Consider the following 24,850-nt stretch of genomic DNA (forward strand, 5'->3'; position numbering starts at 1 on the left):
TCTATTCACCATCATATGACATTGACCAATAAATAGGTGTTGAAATTAATAAAAATAAATTTGACACAGATTTCTAGGATGAATAATGAGGGAAATAAACTTTTCTAGTTTAGATTCTCTGTAAAAACATTATTAAAACAGGAAAGAAGCAAAGTAAGAACACCAACAAACATACAAAAATATAATGGTGCCTGCATGGAAATGTATACAGGAAGTAACATACAAAGCTGACTTATACCACATCAGACTGATGGTTCATCTGGCTCAGCACTGTCTTCCCTGACAGTGGCTCCCCAGGGCTTTAGACATGGATCTTTCCCATCCCTACCTGGAGAAAGCCAGAGATTTACCTGAGACCTTCTGAATACAAAGCATTTGATCAGTCATTGAGCTATGGTCCTTCAATACACATGTACACCCAAGTATACCCTACATCACCCATCATATGTCTGAAGGGTTGGCATGCAAGCCATTTCTTCACCATGTACTTAAGATTTCTAAACGTTAATAATTACTATTATAACATGTACAGTAGGGCCCTGCTTACCGGCGTTTTGCATTCCGGCGTTCCGCCAATACGGCGGCTTGCAATTAGGGGAAATTCCCCGTTTTAAAGCCGTTTTTGCGCTTTTGCGGCATTTTCGCATCATTTTCATGCGACGCACCCCATTATACTCAATGGGTTCCGCTTTACGGCGATTTCCGCTTTACGGCGGCAGTCCGGAACGGAACCTGCCGTATAAGTGGGGCCCGCCTGTATATCCCACCTTTCCTCCAAAGAACCCAAGGTTATGTATATGGCTCTCCCCCTCTCCATTTTTATCCTTACAACAAACCTGTGAGATAGGTTAGGCTAAGAGACAGTGACTGGTCCAAAGTCACCCAGTGAGCTTCATGGCTGAGTGAGGATTTGAATTCTGGTCTCCCAGGTTCTAGTCCAATGCTCTAAGTTCTAAACACTATACCACATTTGTCTGGATTGTCCCCAAGTCAGAGATTAAATTTGTTAAGAATTTCCCGATACAAATCACAAACAAAAATCTGCGATTTTTTCGCACATGCTACCAAGCACAAATCAATACATTGGAGAGTGTGGATGAACAGAACCTCTTGGAGCTAGCCTTGTTTATACTGAGTAGTGTCAAATCACTTGGTGCTGGTGCAAGAATATAACAGCTTCCAGGTTAGGGAGACAACTCAAACAAAATGGGGGAGGGGGCTAATTTGAACACTGCACCCTAATACTAGCTGGATCAATAAAATATCACCTTCCCTTGCACAACATGGCAACAATTATCTGTTTTCAAGGGTCAGTTCTTATATTACCTTCATACAGGCTTATTAATAAAGTGGCTTTAATGAGACAAGCTCAATCTGTGATTGATGGTGGCCAAATGATTTTTTTTATTTGTTATAAACTGAACTTTTCAAAAAGGAATTCTAGAAACCATCGCTCACAAAAGTTTCCCATTGTGATTTATCTTGAGTTCACTTTGGAAAATAAAATTTGAACGTGAAAAACAATCTTATGGTATTTCTATAAATGGTTCATTTATCCTCTTAGCTAAACAGCACCTTTCACCTTGCAGCAACATTATACAATGTGCTCCATCCTGGCAAAGCATTGCTTTTCAGCAACAGGAAGCAAACAAACTGGATTTTTTTTCATTTGGCATAAGAACCACTTGTGTGTGTGTGTGCGTGCGCGTGTGTGCTTAAATGCATGCATTTTAACCTAGTGCTCAGCAAGTAACATTTCTGCCCAAAGGCCAGCACATATAAATGACAAGTTCTACACAGATGTTAGGGACCACTACATTAACTACAAAGTGACCTTTTAAAAATTAGATTTTAGTTGCAAACTTAAGATAAAACCAAGAGGTATAGGAAATAAATGACTTGGTATCGCTTTTAAAAAAAAATCCACAATAAAAACTGCTATTCAGTCACACACAATAAAAGGTGTCAACGTGCAACGATTTATTCATGGTGCAAATGAAGGTTATACTCCACTGGGCATAACAGCTTGTGAACTGAGACCCATCTGTCAGCACTACTTAAACAATATAAATAGTTCATTTTATGACATTTCCATACTCTTCTTAAACTGGCATAAGAAAATAAAGATCCAGAGCCTTAAGCCAGAGCTATTCTTTCCTAAGGAATAATTAATTCAAAATAATGGCATACAAAACATTAATCCTGGTTCTATCTGAAATATTTGGTAAGACAGAGGAAGATAATTACTAATAATATTCTCACCCCCAGATGTATTTCCTGTAACTAGTTAAGAAACTGGAATCAGAGCAAGCTTTTGCTACAGACATCTTTAGCAAACTTTCTAAATTATGATTTATTCACCATCTGAAATAAATCCCCAGTACAAAAGAAATCTCTAGGCTCCTAATGCTATACAAAACCTACACCACCACATTAGGTCAAATTGTGCAGGAGCAGGAAAATGTAGCATCAGATATTCATTGTTTAGGAAGGTCAATTTGCATGCCAATTTGGATATATAGTCTGCCATATCTAAAGGGTTCAACCTTGGTTAAAACAGTTGTGTGGGAGAGCTTAAAGTTGTTGCTTCTATTAATTTGGAGAATATTTTACTGTTCTCCACTCTTTTATCCATAAGATGTGTGTATATAGGAAGGTGGAATGGAATCGCATTTCCCTGGTTGTTGGGTTTAATAAAAATATTTTTCCAGGGGATAGGGCATCGCTTGGTAGCAAAGCATATGCTTTACATACAGAGAGTCCCAAGTTAAATTCCCAGTAAATCAACGATAGCAAGGGGATTGATATATTGCACATTAAAAACCAATGTGTCGTAACAGTTGAAAGTCAAGTTGTCAAGTTATGAAAATTCACTGTAAACAGAATTAAGTATATTTCATATACGATGCAAAATGTTAAATTGATTGTGGACATAACTGTTTGTTTAGTTTCTTCCAAAGGGACAATGATTTACTAAAGGTTCCTACTACACACTTACAAAATTCTAGAGCAGACGGATCAAAAGCTACATAAGACCTACGGGATATGGGCAGCCTGTAAGTAGAAGTACAGATGGTGGATAGGGCAGTTTGCAATGTTTCTCCGGTGGGAACCAGATTCAGACTCTGAGGTTTTTGTAACCATTTTAAACTCTCATCTTAAAGCCAGTTTACTTGCATGGATTCTCAGGCGTCTGATGAACATTTCAGATGTCACGTTGAAAGCCACATTCTGAGATTTGCCCTGTAATTGAGTGTATGCTACTATAACTACAAGGGATTTCAAGTGACTGAGTTTTATACGAATAGCTGGTACAGTAATCACACTCAGATCACCCAGTGTTTCGAAGAGTGCAAACAAGAAGATTACAATGTATGACGCACTCTTAAAATTGTGAGAGTTTCCAGAGGGATAGTCATGTTTCTCTCTTAGAGACAAAACAACCAAGAGTCTTCTGGTTCCTTATAAACTAGCACATTTATTTATTATAGCATAAGTCCAGGTAGCCAATGTGGTGCTCTCCAGATGATGCTGGAGTCCAATTCCCATAATCCCAGCAATGATCAATGATCAATGGTCAGGGTTGATGGAAGTTGCAGCTCAACAACATCTGAAAAGCACCACACTGGCTACCGCTGGCATAAGATTTTGCAGACTACAGCCCACTCCATCAGATACATGAAGCATTATCCTGAGTTACAGGTGTGTGTGCATGCGTGCGTGCGTGCGTGCGTGCTCACGCACAGTTTGGCCGGGGTAGATCATAGGTAGCACTTTTCTGCATTTCATTTCCCTCTGACCTCACTGTTTACAATTAAACCACCACCACCATGTATATATATATATGCCTGCAATGCAGGATAACTCTTCAGAAATTTGTAGTCTTTAAGGTGACACGAGACTCTTTGCACAACATAGCTGGGAAAACTACAATTTTAAGAACAGCAAACTTCCAACTTCCTTGGAAATTTATCTGATGTTCCTCAGTAAGAACACAAAAATCCACTGGTTTACTGTTACCAATGTTGTCCTGGAACATACAGCCACCAGTACATGTTGAGTAATTTCTAGGATCTCCAATCAGTTCATGTGGATGGCAGGGAAGTCCAACAGTGAGTACACAGCTTTGTACAGGGGTAGAAAACCTCAGTCCTGGGGGCTAAATGTGTCTCCCCTGGACATCTCTATCTGAGACTTGAGACTCTCCCAGGCTACAACCCCTCACAGCCCCTGCTCAACAACCTCCTGAAGTGCTCTTGCCTGACATACGTCCTTGAACTGTCACAATGCCTCTTGCTTGCCTGGATGGAGAGATGGGCTGGCGGGCTGAGTTAGCATAGAACCTCCAACATTTGTGTGGCTAGAATGTAGTCTACTGTTCAAAAGAAAGAACCATATTCATTGCCCCACCTATCCCCAGCATGCAGCCCCCAGAAGTATGCCCATGAGGAAGTGCGGCCATTGAGCTGAAAAAGGTAGTTTGCCACCTTCAGCCCCTTTTGGAAAGAGATGACTTGGTCACAGTACTCCATGCTCTAGCAACTTCCAGATTGGATTATTGCAATGCACTCTGTGTGGGGCTGCCCTTGAGATGACTCGAAAACTTCAACTGGTCCAAACTGCAACAGCCAGATTACTGGCTGGGGTTCCCGTTAGATCTCATATAAACCCTGTTTTAAAATAGCTGGATTGGTTGTCAGTTCATTTCTGGGTCCAATTTAAGGTGTTCACGGTGTTAAAGCCCTAGGCTATGGGTTTCAAATATCTGAAAGACTACCTCCTTCCGTACATAACCTCTCTGGTCTTGGGATCAGCAGACAGGGCCCTTTTGGTAGTTCCACCACCCTCAGAAGCTCGGGGGGTAGTGGCCCAGGAGACGGCATTTTCTGTGGCAGCCCCCAATTGTGGAACTCCCTCCCCACTGAGGTGTGCCTGGCCACTTCATTGCACAGTTTCAGAGGAATGCTGAAGACGCACCTCTTTATCCTGGCCTTTGACACCCGAGACATATATTTTTTAAGACTCACCCTATTTTGTTTTAGGATATTTTTAATTCTTTTTAAAGATGTATTTTAAAATTGTGCAACCTGCCCTGAGACCTTTGGCTGAAGGGCGGGTAATGAATAAAAATAACAACAGTAATGTTATAGTCTCAGCAGGACCCTCAAGGTAATAAAAATTATTATTGTCAACATGTTGGAAATGGTGGGTTGTTGTTCTCCTTGAGGAAGAGGTGAGATCTGACCCAGATGCTTCCTGACTCAAGCTTGAACTAGACTAGCCCGCTGGTGAGCCATAAAAAAAAAATTAAGAGAAGTGAGACACAACATATCACATGTAAACAATCCAAATAGCAAGATTAAATAAGGTACACAATGCATCTTCCACCACGTGCAAACAGAAGCAACAGCTAATGCTGAATATCACTTTGGTCTCTAGTCACTTCAGCGCATAAAGGCAGAAAACCTTTACCTCAGGCAGTCTGCGCATACAGCAATACACACTGGTCATACTATCACATATGGCATTCCTTGCTTGAGCCAGACATCAAGCAGTACTATCTGAACTGACTTCCTTCTGTCATTAAGTACTTGGCAATCCAATGAAATATTTGCTGTTTAGGCAATACTGTTGTTCATTAACATATCTGTTAGCTTATGTATGAAGAGGTCGTGGGTCACTTCCTAAACCTGGCAATTTAGTGTGCAAGAGATCTTTTAAATAAGCTCATCATAGCAGAGTTCTAGAATGTACCAGATTACACTATTCCAGATCTATTTTCATCTGTCCTTCCATATACAAAGGATTATGACAGCAAACTCAGGATTAGGATATCTTTCTGGTTGCCTAATTTTGTTGACTTCCCTGGGATATACTGAATGGCAGTTGCAACTATTAATTCCTGTGAACCAGATCAACTGATTAAATGGTGTATTAGTTTTATACCAGTGCCTACTGTATAGTTATTGCTGAAATTACCTTGTTTCTCTTCTCCCCGAAGTGTCATAGAGATGGTTTCTAGCTAACATATGGAATTGCACTCAACACAAGAGACATGCTATAAGTAATGTACACACAAATTACAGCCCTGAATCTACATTATTAATGTTTAATTCACATGTGCCTGCATTTTCTTGATTTTTTAATGATATTTGTTAACATATTATTTTAAAGCTAAAATAAAAGTTTATATCCATGACAGATCTCTATAACACAGTTACAGTAGGGCCCCGCTCATACAGCGGGTTACGTTCCGGACCTCCGCTGTAAAGCAAAAACCGCTGTAAAGCGGATTCCATTGACTTACATTGACCAAAATGGCGCCCGGTGGCAAAAAACCACCGTAAAAGCGGAACAACCACTGTAAATCAGGGCCTTTCTACAATTCACAACCGCTGTATTAGCGGAACACTGTAAAGCGAAGCGCTGTAAAGTGGGGCCCTACTGTACTGAAAACCAAGTTTTGTGAATGCTCCAGATATCAACTGACAAGATTTTTTAAAGCTGTTGTTGTTATGATCTTGATTACTGGTGTGCATCCAAAAGCATACGATGTTACCTCACCTAGTGGTTAACAAACTGATCTTTTCCTACAGGCCAAGTCCTCAGTCAGTTCTACATCTCACAGGTATCTCCCTCAAAAGTTTGTTTTCTAAAGATTACATCTCCAGTCTTCACCCAAGGACCTATAAATTCCAGGGATTTTGCAAAGCAAGGCAGAGAAGCTTACAAAGATAAGGGGTTGGGCTGGGGTCTCCAACAGATCCAAATGCAACCCTAGCCATGGACTGATTGCTCCTAATTCACTATGGACTACTAAAGTGAACTGGAGATGGCTAACTAGAGATTTTGTAGTGTTCATGTTTCTGTTGTATAATGATTTTATTGTTTCCTTCTGTATGGTTTATTTTCTGTACACTGCTTAGAAATGCTAATTATTAAGTTAAATGATTAAGTTAAATAAATAAATAAAAATTGTGGGCAAGATGTGGCCCTTAAAGCTATTTTATTTGATTCACAATGGACCTGCCAAATGTTAATAAAAGGAGAGCAAACCTTTTGCCACCAATAGTTTTACTCATAAGAAAAAGAATGGTCTGAAAAGTGGTGTGTGTGCGTGCAAAAAGAGATTAAATATTTAATCTCATGGAAGTGATTAAATACTTAAACATCATCTCTTGCTTTGGATTTCTTTATTAGTGCCTTTGCTATATCCAAGTACATATGCTTCATAACTATGAATCCCTTTCTGCTAGATGGTGCCAACTTTATTTAACTTTATTTACCTAACTGCTCATGTGTAGGTTAAGCTATGAGACTATATCTCTGGGCCCTACTTGGATCACTACCTGGGAAATAGAGCATTATAATGAGATAAATACAGAAGTTGTTCATTTCTGATCTCAGTCAAACTTTGGTTGGAGAGAAGCCAACAGCACCACAGTCATCAAGGAGTATAAACCTCAAATATCCCCACATAATGAAATGAAATGAATCTTTACTGCTCAAAGCCATAGGCTACCACAATTCATCACACGTAAAAGGAAAACAAAAAATACATATTAAAATACAAGTCATATTTCAACAAACACAGTTCAACAGCATATAGTAAAGGGACAAAAGCCATCCCACACATAAGGCCCTGGGCACCACAAAGCTTGATCCTGGCCCTGATCACCATCAAGCTTTTTATAAAATACTCCTCCTCTCTTGAGAGACTTAGTGACAGCTTGACTGCATGATTATAAAGCCTATACATCCAACCAAGGCTTGGCATGGTACTTTGCTTCCTGTAGAATTGGAAGGCACATGCAACTTCTACACCCAGCACACTGCCACGCCGTTCCAGAAGGCCTCTGAAAATTGCTTTTAAGTTTGAGGTGTTGGGGGAGGGATAGAGAACTACAGTGGGAAGGATGGGTCAGGAAAGTCTGGTTGTCTTTGCAATTGAAAGCAGAAGAGAAAAAAACATATGCAGGTGGTCAAGTAGCTAAGCTGGCAGAGTGTTTGGACAGCAACTGAATGGCTTGAATTCAATCCTTACTGAGGTCATTACTACCTCCTCTAATATACCCAGCTGTATTATGATTATTTAACTTACTTAACAATGGAGTTAACTCTGAAAGGGAGAAATAAATGCAAGGGCAATTAAAAGGCAAGCCAGACTGGATCCCCAGGCAACACCACACTTTTAAAGTGAGCTTTTATTATAATGCTGCCTTGCACAATTCACAATACTGTAATGCAAGTTTTCATTTTCTGTTGCATTGCATACAAAGGCCTTCTGTTGCATTATTTAGAATATTAGTGGCACAATTTCATTCTTCTGTTTTCTAAATAAAGCTGGCTGACAACACACTATAGCTTCCAGAAAGCTCTCTAAACAGCAGCCTTGGAAGTTTGTAAGCTCAAATGATCTACATGCCGAAAATGCAGTCAAGCATGGTTCTAGCTCAATGAGACAGTTAAAGCAGGTTTTATCCCCCCCCCCCAAAAAAACCCTCCCAGATGTCACCTGCTCTTTAGCATATGTAGATCCATGCTGAAAGTTATAAGGCTGCATTCACTGCTGATTTCAGTGGAATTAATCTCTAGATCCAACATTATAACACCTTGATCAATACTGCAACCAGGAATTTTTAAAGGTCACTCTAAAGAGCCGATTTAGGGCAAAAGAAAAATATTTTTTACATTTGAACTGTGTCATATACTTGATATACTTGATCACTGGATAACCTAAAGTGTGTCTTTTCCCGTCATCTAATTCACCTTTCTTATCTGATTTGAGCTGAACAGCACAATCCTATACATGCCTTCTCAGAAATAGGTCCTACTGAGGTCAGTGGGACTTAGTCCCAGGAAACTGCATGTACAATTGCTGCCTAAGAGAGTTTTGACTGTAAGAATTGTAGCACCAGTCCTTAGTATTTATCTCTCACAAAGAAACTGCTGCAATTAAACTTTATTTTCAAGGTTTTGCCTTCCCTTTCAATTTTACATACACAACTGACTGTGATTTCCAACCACCCTTGCTGATGGCTGTGGCAGACTGTTTATGACTATCTTAATGAAAGAAAAGTCAAGCTTCCACTGAGATACTAAGTGCAGCTAGGCGGAAAATGCCATGTCCCATATTTAATCATCACATGATCACATTTCTAGAGCTGCTATTTTATATTCAAGTTGTACTGAATGCATCTGTTTCTTCAGTAGCTCAGACATCATACCATTATCAAAATACCCTCTGTATCTCAAACATCCTCTGGTTGGATAGCATATCCCTGTCTGTACAAACTGAACAGGATCATAGACACTATATTACACTTGCACCTGAGATTCTGCCCCGCCACCATCAACAAGAGAGGTGGGGTTCAGCTAGGTTCATATTTTCACAGGTCATATTAGAGAGATTAATCACGGCCTGCTAGTACTGTATCTTAAACAGACTTCTTATCAAGTAAGAAACAAAGGCTGCTTTCTTTGAAGGAAACATTATCTCATAAATCAAAATGGGTTTCTCAGCTGCTCCGAGATTTGAGGCAAAATTTGTTGTTGCATTGCGAAAGAACAAGAGAAAACGAAACATTACCACCATGAGTCATGACACTGATCTTTACCAACACATCTGCAAAGAACTTTGACTACCCAGAGACAGTGAAAGACTAAAGATGGACTCTTGCATCGGTTTGTTTAAAAAACAAAGGGCAAATTACAGGCTGTGTCACAGGGATAATTCCCAATGATACCTTGCATCTCCAGCTTTCTGCATCCAAGTTTCCACTATAAGCCATGCAAGAAACAACAATTAAGGGGATTTCAACCACTTCTCTGCTCTCTCACACAACACTCTGTACAGCTACTCTCCAAAATTAGTTCACTAAATGGTGAAGCGCTTTAAAACACACACAGAGTCCTGAAGACTATGGTTAGAACCTGGACAGATCCTTCCCTCAGGCTGATGTGGGTGGGAATCAGGCTTTGGAAGATTCAATAACAGCTGTTACAGCCTGTTTCTCCTCCCTCCCCACCTCAGTGTATTGGCTCAATTTCTCTCCTTTCTACTTTTACTGTGCACACTATGCAATACTTCCAAAAATGGCATGAACAGAACTAGCCCAGGACGTGTTGCTGTTTGAGTCCGCACTCCCCACTCCCCACCCCCCACCCCTCCAATCCACATACAAAAGCTGACTGGACTGGCAGTTGAATCTTACTTCAGTACTGGTGACTGGACAGCATCCTCTGCATTTGAGGGCAACAGGGTTGGGTGGGCAGCAGAGTTGGGTGGCAGGACAGGCCATGTGGCACTAAAGATGTGCTAGAATTCTGCCCAATTCAGATGTGGTGCCAAATTTTTCAGTAATTCACTTATTCCCTATGATTGCGGATTGGATTTTATGTAGCAATTTCTCATGGCTATTTTAGAAAATGGATTTTTTAAAAAATTCACCTCTAAAATATCAATATTAAGTATAATGATTTTATTAATATTTTCTTTCAAACTGTCTATATTGCCTTTCAAACTTATTAATATTAGTATCAATTTGGGGGAGGGAAAAAACAGATCAGTAAAAGCAGTGAATAGTGGTCAAAGAACAAACTGGAATCGATACTGCTCTGTTAGATTAATGGAATGATTTCAAACCAGCACCAGCCAATGGATCCCATCCCTATGTGGCACACCCTATTCCATACTCCAACACCTCACCACTCCTCTGTGCCCCCCAGTACCTGCTGCCTGTAGTGGCCACTTCACTCTGCCTAATGCTATGGGCCAGCCTCAGTACCAGAAACCACACATTCAACCACACATCAGAAGAGGTGTGTTCCATATCTTCCATAGGGCCACACTTGACTAAAGGGTCAAAGAAGACACTGATACACATCTGGTCTGCTGCAAGTATGGCTATATTTCAGGTCCTCTCGGAGGCTTTTTATATCTTCCAGGTTTCCCCACCCTTTGTTCTAGCTGAGGCCCCAGCAACTTTGTTCCTTCCTTCCCATCATGCAGTTGAATCTGAGTGCCCCGCTCTGCTCCTTCTGGAGCCTGCAGGCAATGTCCACATATGATCTTCATAGGAGCCAATGCCTGGTTAGTGCTTGATAGTATAGATCAGGGGCTACTGAAAGGGCAAGGGACTGACAAACCTCTGTGGCCCATCAGAACCAGAGTTGGCTGAGGCCCCACAGAAGGCCTGAATGACATGGATTTCTGATATCAGGCAAAACTGCTGTTGTTCACAACTCTTGCAAGAATGCACCACAGTATGCCATTTAGGAAGAGAAGCTAAATAGTTTGAGAGTGTATGCAATTCCCTCCCCAGAGGACTTCTGCATATCTGTGGCTAGCTCCCTGGTTTTACACACCAAGTGGCTATTGTTATAAACAGTGACAGAGGCTTCCTTGTGCCTTAGGCAATCATGCCATAAGGAACAAATTAAATAGCGATTTGGGTTCCCCTGTCCCCTCATATTTGGAGAAGGGTCACAAAGTCATTTTGCATAAGATGTCCTGGGAACACTGATTGGCACTGTATAGTGTTCTACAGTTATCAACAGAAAATACCACCATATTAAAATGGGATATAGTTCATGTTAAAATGCAACTATCCACTTTCTATGTGCGCAAAAAGGCAGTGCAAATTCTTTACCAGTAAGGCTGAAACCACATTGGCCTACCTGGTGGAAAAAATCTTCAGTGGTATGTTTATTACTGATTCCTCAATATTTGCAAGTTCAGTTCTAAGGGAATGTGGGATAACTATATTTTTTCTGCATTCCGCAAATGGAAATGGTGTTCCAGTGATAAAGTTAACATAGAAACAGAGTAGACAGGGAATACGTACATTAATTTAAAGTGGCAACTCTGAACCAACCGTAATTATACCTCACTTTATAACATAAAGACAGGTAAAAAAAGGAACACTGACATACTATCTTGAGGTATTTTATTTCCTGGATTCTATCTTGTTACACTGAAGGTATATGTACTCAGTGTACCTTCAGTAGAAAACTCTTTTTTCTAATGAGACAGTGATGTACTGAGAAAAGCGAAGTGTCCCCAGCATCCTTATAGGTGCCCTGCCTCCCCACACACTCTATAAAGGTTTTATCAGATATTAAGACTCATTTGCATAATGTAATAAAACTGAACTGTTCACGCTACATATGCCATGCCATCATATTGTCAGGGTCATTTTTTTCATTACTTAGTATAATACTGTTCCATTTCTTAAGATCAGATGCTATATCCAATTTTTTTCAGTGTATGCTTTTCCTCATTTAAATAAACTATTTTGAATATTTTGAGTATTTCACTGTCAACATGAGATACCACTGACTATGACAAGCCTGCAGAACTTGGTCCCACCACGCCAAAAGTGGCCCAGTAACAGCTCAGGTGACTTTCCATTTTGTTACCTGGCTAGGATTACAAACACTGCAAAAAGAGGAGGTATCAGGCAACTGATGGACCATAATAGAGGCCAATGGACTGTCTTTGGCTAGCTGGATCACATATTGCACAGATCAGTACAAAAGTAACGTAGTGTGCTGGTTAACGGAGTTCGTAATATATCTACGCTGTTAGAAACTATATTCTGTCATGGAAGATGAAAACATTATTTACTCAAAAACCTGTCTTATGCCAAGTAAGATCATCTGTCCATCTAGTTCAGTATCATCTGTGCTTCAGATTTAAGGTAGCCACAAATCAATGACGACTTGCCTCATTATAGCTGTGTGTCCCAAGATGAATTTATATTTAAGGCAAGTTAAGCAGGACCAGCCCTACCATTAGGCAGAGTAAGGCAGCCACCTCAGGCAGCTAATTCTGGATGTTATGAAAGGGCAGCAGATTATTTGTTACTTATTGTATTAGTATGTTTACTGCCACAAAAGGGAGGCACACTTGCAGAACTGTCTGCGTTACATGCCAAATAAACTTGGGTGATACGCACCTTGACATATGGTATGGAGGGAGAAGGATTTCTTCCTCTGTCTAAGATAGCCGCATGTCCTAGGATGACTTCATTTCCTTGTATTCCTCATGCAACATATTTTCCTTTTTTCTGTTTTCCAACAGAAAATGGAATACAGTAATAGGAGCAACAGAACAGGAACATCAAACAGCCAGGCTAAACCAGAGCATCATCAAAGCAATATACCAAACTGAAGCAATTGCAAAGTATTTGTTCTGTCATAGATGGATTCTTTCCTATTATTTATACCAAAAAAGAAATTTTACACCAATCTTTCGCAACCTAGGGCTCTCAAGATGTTTTAGAATACGAATCCCATTAGCCTAGGATTTGTAGTCCTAAACATCTGGAGAGCACCAAGTTGGGGAAGACTAATTGAAGCTATCCTAATGCAAGTATAGCACGAGACCTCAAAAAAATTCATCAACCTCTTGAAAATGCCACCCCACTATAAAAGATGCAGGCTCAACCTGGCCATGCTACCAAAGCAGTTGGCTGGTGCATAAGTTATTTAGGACCGTGCATGTCTTACAACATCTAGTCCAGCACATTACAATTGCTACAACAATCATTAAGTAATCTAGTAAGACCATCAGCAATTTTCAAATGGTCCATGAGACTCCCAACTCACACTTTCAAAGAAGGGTTAAGTAAATAAAGAGGTCAGGAAAAGAACCATCAAGGCATAAGACATACAAATTCAAAAATGGGCAGGTTCTCCTTTCTAGTTGTCTTACCCACAGCTTTGCATCTTCAGTAATGGGCAAAACAAGCAACCCAGCTGATTTTTGGCCATGCGTACTTTTCTTTGGGGTCTTCAGCGACCTTATAAAAAGCCTCATAAGTTAGAAGTAACACAACTAGCTGTACTGAAGCGTCAGTACATTAGTCCATCAAGCTAAGTTCTGGATCAGCTGAAGTGCCAGGGATTTGGGAAATATCACTTCCATTTGGTAAAAGAAGCATAGGCAGATGAGTTGCTCATCACTTTTAATATATAACAGCTTAATCCTCTAATCTAGGAGAAGGCAATGTACAGATCACAGGCTATATCCAGCCTGACTAATTTCTGCCTTCCCCTTCTACAACAAAATCCAGCTTTTCCCACAGTCTGTGCATATGTTGCTTCAATCAAAACTGAATGGATTACATGAGGTATACAACCTGTATACAACAGACAATTATCTTACCTACCTCACTTCTGATAAAAGAGAACCATTCCACTAATCAAAAGATGGAGAAAGTAAATTAAAATGACAATGATTACGCGTTGGCCAGCTCCAGTTCCTGCCCAAATACAACCAGGTCTCCCATTGTTAATTGCAGGAAAAACATATTCCACATTTTCTTTAGCTATAATACTCAGGTTTGGTTACCTGACTTTCAGTTAAAAACTGTGATTTATTAAATAGCTCTACAAAGTGTGCAGTGGCCATGTCCCATGTTAAAATTAGATTCATGAGTAGACTTCATGAGAACCTGTTTAAAGTCAAGTTATCCTTGGATAATAGTCTCTCCACTCATGTCAACTTGCAATTTGTTGAAATATTCAAGGAATGGATTGAGGTTGGTATTTATGGCTTCTATATTCACCTTAGAAACATCTCTGATGAGCTGAGTTCCCTACTAGACACACAAACTGAGGCCTGTCACGGGGAGAGGGTGCAAAGCCCAATACATACTCTAAAGCAAAACAGCACTACAGTGTTAAATCACTTTGACATGCAAACTTTACAAAGGCCCAGTACATCAATCTGATAAACTACTAGGATAAAAAACATTATTTTAGCTTGGATAGTTAACAGACTAATAGCTAAATCTGATGTGTATTTATTCGTAAGTCCCATTGTGCTCAGTGGTGCTTATTCCCAAGGAAGTCTGCATCAGATTGCAAACTTAGCTGCAATACATGTTTACCTGGGAGAAAACTGGACTGAATACTATAGTGCAGTGGTTCCCAACCTTTATGAGTACGGGAACCCCTTTATAAGCTGATTTTTTTTTGTGCCACCCCCCCCCCCCCAGGGAGGCAGGCTGGCTGCCAGGAAGGAAGGGGGAAAGCAGCCTTTCTTTGCAGGCTTGCTTCTTTTTGCTTCACAAAAAGCCCTCTCCTCTCATTCTAAGTAAGGGCGTTGCCAGTAGCGGCAGTGCAAGGAGACAGGAATCAGTGATAGTAATCCCCTCTTCTTCCTGGTAGCTCCACCCTCAGCCTCCTTTGGCATCTGCCATGTATTTTATAGGCAGATGCCTGCCGTTAGTGTGCCTGAAAGACACTCTGGCGCTTCAGCAAAAGGCCTCCCCTCTCGTTTGGAGCATGGGGGAGGTGTCATCTGCAGCAGCAGTGGAAAGCAGACAGTGTAGAAGGAGTGAAGACTTTTTTAAAAAATTAATAAATAATTCATTTCTTTACTGTTCACGGCCCCCTCTGGATTACTTCGTGGCCCCCCTGGAGGTCCTGGCCCCCAGGTTGGGAACCACTGCTATAGTGGATAATTCCAAATAAACTTACATAGGATTGCACAGTAACAGAGGATTCATAAGCACAGAATCGGGCTGCAGGGCGGCAACCTTGTTAGGAATCTCAGTCCCATAGAATCTAGAGAAACTCTATTCTAAAGCTGCTGCCTAACGTATACTGCTTAGAAATAAATTAATTGAACTCATTGGGACTTTGCTTCTGAGCAAATATGCACAGGATCAGGTTGTATACCAAGCAGCAGGCAAACATCTACTAAAAATCATATTCAAACACTGTTTTGAAACCATCAGATTAAAAATCATGAAACCTTATCTATAGATCTTTTGTTTGTATGTAATAGGGGGCTGAATAGTATTTCTCATCACATACATTTTATTGTTTCCCTACACATACTGTCTCTCACCTCTCAGGATTCTGAGTGGGTTCAACAACAGTTAATTCTGAGATGATGAAAGAAAAGCAAGTTCCCTGTCTGGTGACTAACTGCACTAATGAAGAAGTGCCAAAGGGCTCTTCTGGCAAATGTACAGGCAATACACCAAAGCGAACACTGACTCAACATTGAAACCATTCATCAGCCAGCACATGTACTCCACTCAGCCAGTGACAATTGGCTGGTGCATTCTCAGTGTAGCACAGTGGTGTATGTTTAAAGTAATTCAAGAAGCAGAACCAAATATTTAGGTCAATGAAGGGAATGTTCAAAGGCTTATTTTTCCCTCAGGACAGGGCATGTTATATTTCCCCTGAGATTACAAGAATAATAGGTTAGCCACACTGTCACACCTCTTCCATCGAAGAGGCAATGCTACAAAGAGGTAACAAACATCCAGAACACAGTACAAAGTTAACTAGGTAGACATGTATTTTAAGCAAAAGGTTACGGTTGAGCAACTCTAGGTTGGCAATTCAAATCAGAATTGTATATATTTTCCTTTCCATTCAACAAAATAATGTAGCAATCAGATTGTCCTTTGTGTACTAACGGTATGTTTCCACTAAGAAAAATATTCCCTTTTAGACAAAGTTCAAGCAGCAACAAAATGCAAGCAAGTGGACCCTGAAATACTTGACCAGTAATATCCCACATGCCATTCCAGGAAATACCAAAGAAGCTTTTAAATCCATGTACATAGCTCAGTGTGTGTGTGTTCCTTACAAAGGCCAGTGGGAGGACTAATCAATATCTAGCAACCCAGCTGTGACTGGGCACATAAAGAAGTCAAGAAAATAAATCCCATCAATTATTTCTATAATTTAACGTTTGGGTCAGAGAGCATCATCTGGGATCAATTCCAAATGGAGCAGTTGCATGGAATAGGTCTTCGCTCCCATGCTAATTGTTAAATACAGAGAGGTCACACAGAAGAATACAAAAATTATTGTATTCCAGTTAGATTTTCTGTGTCATCCACAATTCGGTGTACAGGCATACCTCAGGCACAGAGTAAAGGACATTCTTGCCATGCCCTTCACTTGTGAAACCAATCGAAACAGCTGCTATTGCGTGGATCTAGTCAGCAAGTGCAAACACTTTTGTAGGTGGGGTTCAAAACAATAAGCAATTTTTCATCTATTTGTCTATCCACTGAAGAGTCCCTGGAAGCCCATCTCCAAAGCAGAGGTGGGGAAAAGAACCCCCATTGCCCAATGACAACTGCTCTCCAAACACAACACAAGGAGAAAATTAACACATGTATTCTTTATGTTCACACCATTTAAAAAGTAAGTTTTAAAGGGGCACCAATGTACAACATATCTGATATCACAGTATTAACCTTTACTTTGCAAAGGAAGATTAGCTATAAGCCTGGGGAAAAATTAATAGCCCCAAGTAGTATCAGAAGGATCTAGGTAAGTGACTGGAAGGAAAGAGAAAATACCAGTTTAAAATATTCAGTAGAGGCGAGAGGGTGTGTGGAAAAAGAGAGAGAGAGAAATCAGAAGAAATCCCATATTCTGCTGTTGGGAGGCGGGGTGCAGAAAAAGATGAGAAATTCCACATTCATCAGTCAACATCGAATATCCTTTGTTGTTCACCTGTTGTAGAGAGGATGGAAGCAGCTTTTCCTCCTCCTGAAACAGGATCACAAGTTGCCTGATGGATAATATATCACCCTGTGTGTTTTCTTGTGCAGTCCAGACAGTTTTGTACTCCATTAAACCCGAGAACAAAAACATCGCTACTGGAAGTAGGTTACTATCCAGATTAAAACAAAAACACTCCCGCAAAACACACACACACACCACATCACATTCGGCCGTGCATTAGTGCCTCTAGCAATTTACACGGAAGATGGCAGCAGTTTTACCCTGTATTTAAATCCCACGCCAAAATACACATTTCTGCAGAATCGTGAGCTTGCTTAATCTGCGGATTTTTTTAGGACGCCGAGTGGACTGAGGAGCTTTTTAACGATGCTTCTTAATTGGATACATTTTTTAAAGTGTCTGCAACACGATATACAAAGAAGCCACTAGTCTCTTTTTATGAATATTGGTAGCCCAAATCTCTAATCCATTGTTATTATTATTATTATTCCACAATGACACTTGGGGGGGATTAAGGATGAGGAAGGGAAAAAGAGTGGCGATGAAACAAATGTAATGTCTTTCGCTTGGACCATAGACCAGCATCCAATTGGAAAGTGCTCAGAGAACACGGAATTGCCAAGATCAAAGCGTGGGGGGAAAGGTCGAAAGGAGCAAAGGATACAGGGTGTGCGAACGAGAGGTTTATTGGACTGCTTTGCCTTTTCCTACTCTAGCCACTTACAATAGCCATGGGGAGGGCAAAAAGACAGCAATCAGACGGGCGCCAAGGCAGCCTGACGGGAGATCTCACTCACCCACTCCGTATTTCTCGTGCTCTGTAGGAATCCACATACTAAAGAGTGAGACGACTCTTGGTCCCTTTTTTCCAAACAATAGCAGAGTCAGCCGCAGCTCCTCCGCGGGTCAGAGGAACAGCGGCGACTGCCAACCAGCAAATCCCCTTGCCCGGCGGCTAGCGCTAGAGCCGCCCCTCCTGCTCGTTGTGTGTGTCTCAGCTTCACTCCTCAGGCTCCAGCGCAGAAGTCATTGTTCTGATTGACTGAACCCAGCTCACACTCTGGGACACTCACTGTTAGCACCGCCCCTTCACCGCCCCCTTAAGGATTTCAATGCATGATGGGAAATGTAGTATTTTGCCGATGAGCGTCCTCTAAAGCCGCGCCTACCTTTCACGTTATTTTCCCTGACAGAGTCCGGGGCCCAAACAAAAGACGTGTTCTGCGCTCCCGACATGCTTTGCACGGGAGGGGGGGGGGGAGTGACTACTTATGTTCTATTGGTCCAGTAGGCATTCTAATACTGCGTAGTCTCTGTGCAATATAATTTTGGCTTTTCCCGGTAGCATGGCAGCTTCTCAAGGTTTGGAAGAGGCGGAGACGAAGAACGGTGAGTTCCTTTTCCCTTGAGTGGTTTTTTTCAGGCAACAAAGTTACTGTATTGGGTGTCTGTTTCAAGTTCGCTGTAGTCACTCACTAACGTGTCGCTGTGACTTGTCTTTCAGTAGTGCGTGGTTCTCTCCCAAGCTCAGTAGTTATATGGATGGGAAAGTTGACAGACGGTTACGAAAGTAAATTCATAGTTTAAAAAACAAATAAACATGCCCTTCTTAAGTCTGCTAAAATATTCACAAATACATGAATAGTACTTAGGCCTGCTGGCTGCCCAACTAGAACATGACTAAAAATGAGAAGAGCCTTTCCAGATAGGTTTTTGCCCATGTATCTTTCAACGCCTTACAATGGCAGGTAAATCAGATCTACCGCTAATCTTCTCCACGCTATGTTTGAAGGATTCAGGCCGTAATCCTGTACGCACACTTGGAGTAAAACCCACGGATCACAGCGTGAAGTACTTTTGAGTTTGTATGCATGGGATTGCGCAGTTCCATGCGTACTTGTGAGTAAACCCCACTGAATGTAATCGGATTTCCTCCGAGTAAATTTGCACTGTAAGGTGTGCTTTGGAATACTTTATGTCCAAGCTGTTACAAAAGAAACGTAGTAAGTTTTTTTTGTTAATGTAGTTTATATGCAGTCTGTGGCGTGCTTAGCTTGCGATTCTATTCTACCCTTGAAAGGTACATGCATGTTTTTGCCAGTCCCCTTTCTAAAGATCAATGAAGATGTAATGCTGTAAGTTCAGTTTGTGAATGATGAGTTGAAGTAAAGAGATGACTGGGAGGGAAAGTCCTGAAAACAACTCCATAATGTGCAAATCTCTTTTATAAACCTATAGTATATGTTATCTAACATGGGTCAGGTTTTTAGAGATTGTTGCAGCTTGCAAATGCACATCTTTCAAATTCTTATGTGAGTACGAGAGAATGGTTAAAAGGTGTCATGGATAACAAAATTTCTATTAGTTGTTTAGTCTATCAAGTACTGTTGCTTTGATCTGACATTGTTGCATCTGCAGTTGACTCATCATACTTTCCTGCAGATTTTATGAAATGTCATAAGCTGTGTAGAAGTTTTTATACAAATTTTTCCTTGGCAAACCAGGTCTTTATAGAGTACCTGAAAATTGGTTAGCTTTTCCTTTTTTCCTTCTGCTGAGGAATCTAAAAGACTTCAAGAAGATATAATCCCATTCTATACTGAATGTCAGATAAGGAACAGACTTGAAGCCAACTACAAGGTGTAGACTTGCATATGTCCAAGGATCCTTGCAATGTAACATTTAAGTTATAATAATAATAATACTAATAATAATACTTTAATTTATAGGCTGCCTATCTAGCCAATGGCCACTCTAGGCGGCTTACAATAAAACATGATAAAATACAATAAACAATAAACAATATAGCCAGTACAGTATAATACAAAAATTACAGTATTTAGTAGATTGTTTTTACAGTTCTAGGACTAGTTCACCTTGGAAGTCTCAAAGGTCGTAAAGGCCTGATGGAATAGCCAAGTTTTCAGACCCCGGCGAAATATATCTAGGGAAGGGGCATGACGAAGATCCATTGGGAGGGAGTTCCAGATCGTGGGGGCCGCCACAGAAAAAGCCCTCTCTCGAGTCCTCACCAACCTAGCCACTTTAGTCAGCGGAACCGAGAGAAGGCCCTGAGTGGCCGATCTTGTTGGGCGGCACACTTTATGACGGTGGAGGCGCTCCTTCAGGTATACTGGGCCGAAACCGTGTAGGGATTTAAAGGTTAATACCAACACCTTGAATTGAGCCCGGAAAATAACTGGAAGCCAGTGAAGATTGTATAACACTGGGGTAATATGATCATAACGGCGGCTATTCGTAAGTAAACGAGCCGCCGTGTTTTGTACCAGTTGTAATTTCCGGACTGTTTTCAAGGGTAACCCCACGTAGAGCGCATTGCAGTAGTCTAAACGAGAGGTGACCAGAGCATGCACTACGAGTGGGAGCTGATGGATAGGAAGATAGGGTTGCAGCCTTCGGATGAGACGCAATTGACCCCAAGCTGCCCGGCACACCGATGAAACCTGGGCCTCCATGGACAGCCCGGAGTCAAGGATCACCCCAAGGCTGCGGACCTGGTCCTTCAGGGGCAGTTTTACCCCATTAAACACCAGGTCAATATTTCCCAACCCTCCTTTGTCTCCCACGAGCAGTACTTCCGTTTTATCAGGATTCAGCTTTAGCCTGTTTCTTCCCATCCATCCACTCACGGATTCCAGACACTTGGACATGGTCTCCACAGCCAACTCTGGTGAGGACTTGAATGAGAGGTAGAGCTGAGTGTCATCCGCATATTGGTGGCACTGCAGCCCAAACCTCCTGATGATAGCTCCCAGCGGTTTTACATAAATGTTAAATAGCATGGGAGAGAGGATAGAGCCCTGTGGCACACCACATTTGAGGGGCCAATTTGACACATGTTCACGTGTGTCTCTTAAAGAACAATTTTTGCCTTTTAGTGTTCCAGCTCTCTCTTCAAGGCAAGTGCTCTCATAGAATACTAGAATAGTAGAGTTGGAAGAGGCCTATAAGGCCATCAAGTCCAACCCCCTGCTCAATGCAGGAATCCAAACCAAAGCATTCCTGACAGATGGCTGCCCAGCTGCCTCTTGAATGTCTCTAGTGCCAGAGAGCCCACTACCTCTCTAAGTACCTCTCCTCCTCTTAATCCTTAGATTTGCTTTCTTTTTCCACTGGGCTTCTGGGAAATCGGTGTCTGTATATGATCCTAATCAGCTTAATGATGTGATTGGGAAAATGGAGGAAAATTAATTGCTTGTAAAGATTCACAAAGTAGAGGCGCATGGTGTGTTACTATTACAGCAGTTCATTTTTACCTCAGATGAACAAAAATAAGTGGTGTTTTGTTTGTTTACTTGAATCATTTCTATGCCACCTTATATATGCAGAAAAATCTCTCTAAGCTGTTTACATATCATTTTATTTTTATATAAAAATATTTTATAACCCCCCTACTTATAAAATGTCAGGCTGTTGTGCAATATGCAGGGACAATATTTATTTTTATTTATTTATTTTTTAAATTTGTTTTTCTATGCACATATGTGCACTAAAATAAAAAAAATTAAATTTAAAAAATAAGTAAAAGATTTTTTTAAAAATAAGAAGTTAAAAACAAAAACAGTACTTATGACAGTGGAGCAATCCTTCTTAGGAAGGCTACACAACAGAAGTCCTCCAAAAGTTTTCTAAAGTTAAGAACCAAATGCCTGGGAGAAGAGAAATAGATAATGATGGCGCTAGGCGTAGCACCCTGGGGAGAGTGTACCACAAACGGGGGGGCATCACTGAGAAGCCCCTTTCTCGTGTTGCCACTCACCACACTTCCTTTGGGGCACATTAATAAGGGCCTCCGGTGCCGAGCGCAGGGTCAGTACATATAGGGGGAGGCGGTCCTTGAGGTATAAAGCCTGAACCGTTTAAGGCTTTATAGGTAAAAACCAGCACTTTGAATTAAGCCCAGAAACTAACTGGTAGCCAGTCCAGTTGCACCATAATTGGTGTTTTGTTCTCAAACCGTTTTGTCCCGGTGAGTAGTCTGTCTACCAAATTCTGCACCAGCTGCAGTTTCCAAACTGTCTTCAAAGGCAGTCCAACAAATAATGCATTGCAGTAATCTAACTTAGAGGTTGCCAGAGCATAGACAACAGAAATCAGACTATCCCTGTCCAGATAGGGTCATAATTGGGCCACCAGCCGGAGCTGATAGAAGGCACTCCTCACCACTGAAGTCGCTTGAGCCTCAAGTGACAGTAGTGGATCCAGAAGTGCTCCCAAGCTATGTACCTGCTCCTTCAAAGGGAGTGTAATCCCATCAAGAGCAGGCCATAACCCCTCCATCTCGTCTAGGGAACCACCTGCTAACAGTGCCTCAGTCTTGTCTGGATTCAGCCTCAATTTATTGGCTCTCATCCAGTCTATTATGGCAAGACATTGGTCTAGCACATCTACTGTCACACCTGGAGATGTAACGGAAGGATAGAGTTGTGTGTCATCAGCATTTTGCTAACAACTTCCTCCAAATTTCTAGATAACCCCACTCAACGCTTTCATGTATATGTTAAATAGCAGGGGAGATAAAATCAAACCATGCAAAACCTCACATTGGAGGCTCCATGAAGCTAAACAATATTCCCCAAGCATCACCCTCTGAGAGTGACCATCCAAATAGGACCAGAACCACTACAGAGCAGTGCCATCCACCCCCAACTCAGACAGCCTCTCCAGAAGAATACCACGGTCAATGGTATCAAAAGCTTCTGGGAAATCAAGGAGGATTAATAGGGACACACCTCCCCTATCTCTGTCCTAACATAGGTCAGCATACAGGGTGACCAAGGCAGACTGAACCTTGATTGAAATGGATCTACAAAATTGGGTTCATCCAAGAGAGCTTGGATCTGGCCAATAAGACATAAGAAGAAAACAAAATAGTCACAAACATGTCTGGCTTATCTTGAAAAAATTTAAACTGAATAAGCTGGTCAACATGAAAAGGTCTTCAAGAAATGCTTAAAAATTAGCAGCAAGGATGCTTGCTGAATCTCTGCTGGAGGAGTATTCCACAGTAGAGATTGGCAACCCTAAATGCTTGACTTCTAGCTGAAGCCAGTCAGGCTTCTCAAGCATGAGAGACAACTAACAGCACTCCTCTGGATGATCTTGGTGCTCGAGCTGGGATATAAGAGCTCAGGTGGTCCTTAAGGTATTCTGGACCCATGGCTTTGGATATTAGTACAAGAACCTTGTACAAAGACATCACCAATACAGTTATGCCAGTGGAAGGTCATGTTTAATGAGGTGAAATAGTCAGTGTGATGATGAAATGGATGGTGATACATGAGACTGGGGAAACTTAGTTTCAAATCCCTGTTCAACCATTAAGTTTACTGGATGGCTTTGAACAATCTAAGCCTAACCTGCCTGAGAATTTATGTGGTGTTGAAAAGTGTGAGCTGTGAGCCAGAAAGTTTTCAGATCAAATATTCCCTTGGCCATGAACTCACTAAGTGGCTTTAGTTAAGCCACCATTATTTTTCATACTCCCCATCTCTTTCACACACTCCCACCACCATACAGGTCTGTTGTAAAGATAAGAGGTAATATACATGAAGCATGTGTTGGCTGGGGATGATGGGAGTTTTAGTACAAAGCAACTGAAGGGTGCCAGGTTGGTGAAGTCAGTGCTAATTATTATTAAGGAAGGAGAGAGGTGTCCAGGTGCTGATCCATTTCAAACCTTATCAATACAATCAGCTGTGTCAAGCCCCTAAGCAAACTCATTGAAAGCTCTCAGATTCCAGAACTTTCTGCCACAAGAGATCCTTAGGAATATCTGGTCTGGTTGTGCCGTTAACATTGCCATTAAGGGTGTTTCCAGGCTTGTGGCCTTTCAAAACTGTCTTTAGAAGCAAAAACAACGACTCTCCTACTAAACATCTTAGCAGGTGTTTTAGGCACAATCTTTTAATGCAGTTATGTTAAAGAAGGGTAATGATTACAAGCACAAGTGATTATGTCTGAAATAGCTTTACTAATTAAATTCTAAGCCCCAGTTATTATCACTACCAAAATTGAGTTTCTTAAAATAGTAGATGTTAATTATACTGAATTAAAATCATATGAATAAATGTAAATAAAACCTTTTAAAGTTATTTTCTGATAACCGTACTAAGCGTTGACTGAAAGCAGGAGCATCTAGTGCCCAACAATTTGGGAAGAAAACAAGCTTCCACGTACAATCCTTTCCTATAGGTGTTATGCATATGTTTCAAGCATCCCCACCTGGGTTCCATGGCCATTATCTTTGGCTCACAAAGCACCATCTAAGAACTATTAGCTAAGCTCCCTACTCTGCTTCACCTCTTTTCTACCAATG

The 24,850-nt window shown here is 41.1% G+C and overlaps 2 protein-coding genes across 4 annotated transcripts in view; one reads left to right on the forward strand and one right to left on the reverse strand.

The window, feature by feature from the left end:
* The window catches only part of DOCK4 (dedicator of cytokinesis 4), a 386,414-nt gene extending 367,834 nt beyond the window's left edge, over positions 1-18,580 (reverse strand). For both annotated transcript variants that reach the window (XM_061640010.1, XM_061640007.1), the window contains exon 1: positions 18,309-18,580. In XM_061640010.1, coding sequence (XP_061495994.1) covers positions 18,309-18,345 — 37 coding nt within the window. In that variant the 5' untranslated portion in view covers positions 18,346-18,580. The remainder of the gene's footprint in view (positions 1-18,308) is intronic.
* A 167-nt stretch (positions 18,581-18,747) lies between these two features.
* ZNF277 (zinc finger protein 277) overlaps positions 18,748-24,850 on the forward strand; it is a 50,192-nt gene continuing 44,089 nt past the window's right edge. Inside the window, exon 1 of one of the 2 annotated variants that reach the window (XM_061640012.1) lies at positions 18,748-18,900. In XM_061640012.1, coding sequence (XP_061495996.1) covers positions 18,858-18,900 — 43 coding nt within the window. In that variant the 5' untranslated portion in view covers positions 18,748-18,857. The remainder of the gene's footprint in view (positions 18,901-24,850) is intronic. The other variant, XM_061640011.1, reaches the window with a different exon arrangement.

Source organism: Rhineura floridana, chromosome 8, assembly GCF_030035675.1.
Source record: "Rhineura floridana isolate rRhiFlo1 chromosome 8, rRhiFlo1.hap2, whole genome shotgun sequence".
Lineage (NCBI taxonomy): Eukaryota > Metazoa > Chordata > Lepidosauria > Squamata > Rhineuridae > Rhineura > Rhineura floridana.